Source organism: Galeopterus variegatus, unplaced genomic scaffold, assembly GCF_000696425.1.
Source record: "Galeopterus variegatus unplaced genomic scaffold, G_variegatus-3.0.2 Scaffold3485, whole genome shotgun sequence".
Classification (NCBI taxonomy): Eukaryota; Metazoa; Chordata; class Mammalia; order Dermoptera; family Cynocephalidae; genus Galeopterus; species Galeopterus variegatus.
Window position 1 is genome coordinate 75,737 of NW_007729596.1, and position 4,530 is coordinate 80,266.

At 47.7% G+C, this 4,530-nt stretch overlaps 1 protein-coding gene across 1 annotated transcript in view; it reads right to left on the reverse strand.

Moving 5' to 3' along the window:
* The window catches only part of RAB4A (RAB4A, member RAS oncogene family), a 33,692-nt gene that overhangs the window by 9,840 nt on the left and 19,322 nt on the right, over positions 1-4,530 (reverse strand). Inside the window, exons 3-5 of the mRNA XM_008585191.1 lie at positions 4,247-4,327; positions 1,895-2,009; positions 1,732-1,804 (exon numbers count right to left, since the gene is read on the reverse strand). Coding sequence (XP_008583413.1) covers positions 1,732-1,804; positions 1,895-2,009; positions 4,247-4,327 — 269 coding nt within the window. The remainder of the gene's footprint in view (positions 1-1,731; positions 1,805-1,894; positions 2,010-4,246; positions 4,328-4,530) is intronic.

Consider the following 4,530-nt stretch of genomic DNA (forward strand, 5'->3'; position numbering starts at 1 on the left):
ACCTGTTCCTCCATGCTCACCTCCCCTGCCCTCACCTGCTCCCCCATGCTCACCTCCCTGCCCTCACCTCCCCTATGGTCACCTCCCCCGCCCTCAGCTCCCATGCCCTCAGCTTCCCTGCCCTCACCTCACCTGCCCTTACCTCCCCTGCCCTCACCTCCCCTGCCCTCATCTCCCCAGCTCTCACCTGCTCCCCCATGCTCACCACCCCTGCCCTCACCTTCTCCACGCTCACTTCCCCTGCCTTTTGACCTCTCCCCTTTGCTTGATTTGTCCATTAGCAAAACAGAATTTGCTCTGGTACCTCCCGTCTTAGAGAACAAAACCAAAAGGTCTCACTGTGTTCCTCTCTCTTCTACACCCCTAGACAGATTGTCCAGTCCCCTCATCCCCACTCTGTCCCCCATCTTCCTCCCTGTCTGTCTTCTCCTGCCAAATCATTCCAAATCCACCCTGCTGGGCTGCCCTTCCTCAGAGCTGGGTCCTGCGTTCCCTATTCCATTAACGTTCGACCCGTTTTCTCTCCAGCTCAGAATGCCTCTGTAAGACCCAACTGCTGCCCCCATCCCTGCGGAGCTGCCTAACATGCATCAGGTGGGACATTTACAAGGCAGAGCCCCTCTTCAGCCCCCACCGTCCAGGTCCACATCCAATGTCTAAGGCAAATCCTCTCCGCCCTTATCCTCGGCTCCTTCCTGTCCATCTCTGCATCCGATCTGATCCGTCTCACACACACCCTGACTTCTGCTGTGCCTCACGACCTAGAGTCTAGATCCTATTTGATCTCAGAGAGGGGACCGGGTGCCCTGCACAACAGACTCTCCACCCTGCCTCCCGCAGAGCTGACGCTCCTCCACCCCCCAGCCAGGCACGTCCCGTCTTTAACTCCACTCTGAAATCACGTGGTCATCACCACGCAGGCTCCCGATCCTGGCCTTCTGGAGTTTATGCTGTGTCAGCCACTCCCTAGTCATGGCAGTGGGGTCTGAGACGGAGCAGACACACGTCTGATTAAATTCACCGCGTGTATTCAGTGCTTGCAGGAGAACAGCGGTGATTGAAGATGGTTAGTGTTTTCTACGCAATTACTGACCTTTTGTGTGCAATACGTACCCAACTTTAATTAAATGAAATGTCTGCAGTGGGCGTGGGTTTTATTTCATTGAATTTTGACATGATAAATGGCTGTTCTGTTCTGACTTTGTACGTCTGTGCAAGAAGCACAACGAAGATATTAATCCGCTTCCTTGCTTTAGCAGTCACAGAATACTGAACATGTAATGCATTTGCAGTGATCTCAAGTCCTTGCTCTGAGCTTCAGTTGAGACTTTATTGTGATAAACTTGCGGAGGAGTGAACACTTTGGGGAATGTGTATCAGCCATCAGAACGTGCTCTAGTTAATGTAAAACAAAACCGAACCCTCACAAGAGGTTTTAAAAAATTCTTCTTTAAAAGGGAAATATAAAAAAAATTGTTTGTGCTATTCCTTAGCCTTGACTTTAATCTAAAAGTGTGCTGTAGAGTACACATTCCCGCCCTCCCGTGGCTGTCGGCCTCGAGGTTACAAAGCACTGGCTCAGGCTTCTAGTGGATTCCACAGCAGATCAGCGCTGTGTGATTGTTTGTGCTATTCCTTAGCCTTGACTTTAATCTAAAAGTGTGCTGTAGAGTACACATTCCCGCCCTCCCGTGGCTGTCGGCTTCGAGGTTACAAAGCACTGGCTCAGGCTTCTAGTGGATTCCACAGCAGATCAGCGCTGTGTGGAGCCGAGCGCAATTTTAGCTGTCCAGAGGTGAATTTTCTGAAATTGGTGCAAGGAAGGTTGAGAGAACATGATTAATTATTTCAAATCCAATTTTAAAATACGTTATTAAATTAGAGAAAAAGCTACCTGAATCGTTCTTGTCCTGCTGTATCCCATATCTGTAACTTCACATATTTACCGCCAACATTTATGATCTTTGAACCAAATTCCACGCCTATCGTATGATTTGAGTCATCTTTGACTAAAAAAGAAAAAGAAAAGCAAGCTATTTAATTATAGAGCATTAAGGTAGTAGGGTTATAGCTTTAAACAAGTCACACTAAATCAAGGGTTACGTCAATGGAAAATGTAATGTACTTTGGCCGTTCCTTCCTCCAACCATTGGCTGATAAGAAGCATTCACTGTTCTGAACAGAATAAACACAGCCCCTCTTCTTGAAGAGACAATAAATCTTTTTCTCAAAACCCATAAACAAACCACGCCCTTTGCAGCCCAGGCTCGGAGGCAGCCACCCCACATCAGATCCATACCCGACTGTCCACTGCTGGGGTGGTCACAGATGGGCCATCTAAATACCACCGTGCCACCCTGAAGGGCTTAATGTCCAGCGACAGGCTGGGAACTAGGTAAATAATGAGGTGGTCCTAGTTTCACCTATTCGGACAGATAAATTTCTAAAGAAATAAAAGGAAAAGGAAAAACACTGTGGCCCACGAAGGCAACATGACAGACACCAAAGACAAAGGGAAAAGTTGCAAACAACTGAACTAAAAATAAAAAACAAAGCAGAAAACAAAACCCTGTGCATGTTGCAGGGGTTAGGCTTTCATGAATTTCAGCATTGCACAGCAATACCTTGGAATTAATTTGTGGGAGAAATCAGTACTTCTGTCTGAACGGGCAGGAGACTGACAAAGTAAGCGTTCTGCTACACTCAACTGGACGACACTGCCCGTAAAAGAAAATTTCTGTGACGATGACAGGATGTACTAAAATCAAGTATCAAGGCTATATGGGCCGCTGACTAGAGTGTATTTTATTACTATAGAACAAAATCCAATTGTTCCAGAGCAAGGGGTGCTGCAGGGCAAGTGTATTTACAGCTTCCTGGGGTGGGGGTACAAGGTGGTGCTGACTAGGCCGGTCTGTCTCGGGCACAGATGGTGCAGAACTCGTGGGGGAACCGGGCTGGAAGTGAGCTGCAGGGGGGAGGCCCTCACAGGGTGACGACTGGCAGAGGCCACTGATACAACTCGGCCATGGGAGAAGCAAGGTGAAGCCCTCTCATCACCACGTCACGAGGAGCTGGAGGACCCTCCAGGGAGTTCTCCTTGGAAGAGAGAAGGGGGACAGGGCTGGGCACTTGGCCCAGCATCATCCTCTGGGGGTCCTTTCTGAGACCCTACAAAGCAAAGTCTCAGCAACTTGTAAATAAACTCGGATGACCAGAGAATGAATACTTGTGAAATTCAGTAAGGACGGGGTGTGACTGACCCGCTGGGTCCATGTCCCCAAACAGAGGCTCCAGCAAGCTCTGGGTTGATGAACGTGTGAGCAGAATAGATTTCTAGAATTTATGTATCCTGAGAACTCTCCACCAAGACGCCCCATGTGGCCTCTCTCCCCTTCAACACCGTCTGGGGGATCTCATGCGTACTGGCCTACGGCACACTTCATTAAACCAAATTCATTCTGTTTTTGAGCCTTCACACCAACTGCCACTAAACAGACAGGTCACTCTCCACAATTCTTTCCATTATTATAAATTCACTGCTTATTTTAAGGGCCTTTCAAACCTACAGTCTTCTACAATCTTGCCAGGCCTCCCACAATTTGGAAGAAAAAATTCAACCTCCTTTACCAGAACAGTGCGGGTCCATGGCAAGCGACTGGCTCTGCGGTCAAGCGCCTGCCAGCCTGTGCCCAAGAGCCCACTCCAACCGCCCTGCACCTCTGTTCCTGGCCTGCCAAACAGAACCGAGGACTGGAACTCCTTTGCTACAATCCAAGGCCATCATGAGGACCAAACGCTGTTACTTTACCCAGAACGTACACCTAGAGCTTCTCTGGCTGCTCTGCCAGGACATGGGATTCCTGCCAGAGGACCCCTGTGCTGCCTACAACGTCCCATTATCTCTCAGCATTGGGAAAACGTACCGTGTGAGTGACTCCGTGGTGGACCCCTGGAAACTGAAATGCTAACCATGTAAACTCGATTGCATTATGAAGAGTTTTATAACATGACCTTTCCAAGTTATTTAAACGTACTTTTAAACTACGACCTTTTTTCCCTGAAAAAAAAAAATGGGGAAGATTTACAGGGAGCAAATCTCAGGAGAGCCTCGGAAGACAGGCGGATACTTTTAAACTACGACCTTTTTTCCCTGAAAAAAAAAATGGGGAAGATTTACAGGGAGCAAATCTCAGGAGAGCCTCGGAAGACAGGCGGGAGGGCACAGCCATCGGAGGTCACTTACATTTCTTTTCAATGAACTGATGAAGCAAGCACGACTTGCCAGTTCCTGCGTTTCCAATAACCAAGAACTTAAACAAAAAGTCTGAAAGACAAAGAAGACCATGAACCGCAACTTCAAAACGGGTGCTGTGAATTTACTCTTAGACTACAATCGTCAAACTGAACGGAACCCTAGCTGTTAACATAAAAAAGACGGGCCTGAATTTTCTGTGAAAATGACAGTAAACATGTTGACTTACCTTTTTTTTTTTTTTTTTTTTTTTTTTTTTTTTTTTTTCCGGTTCG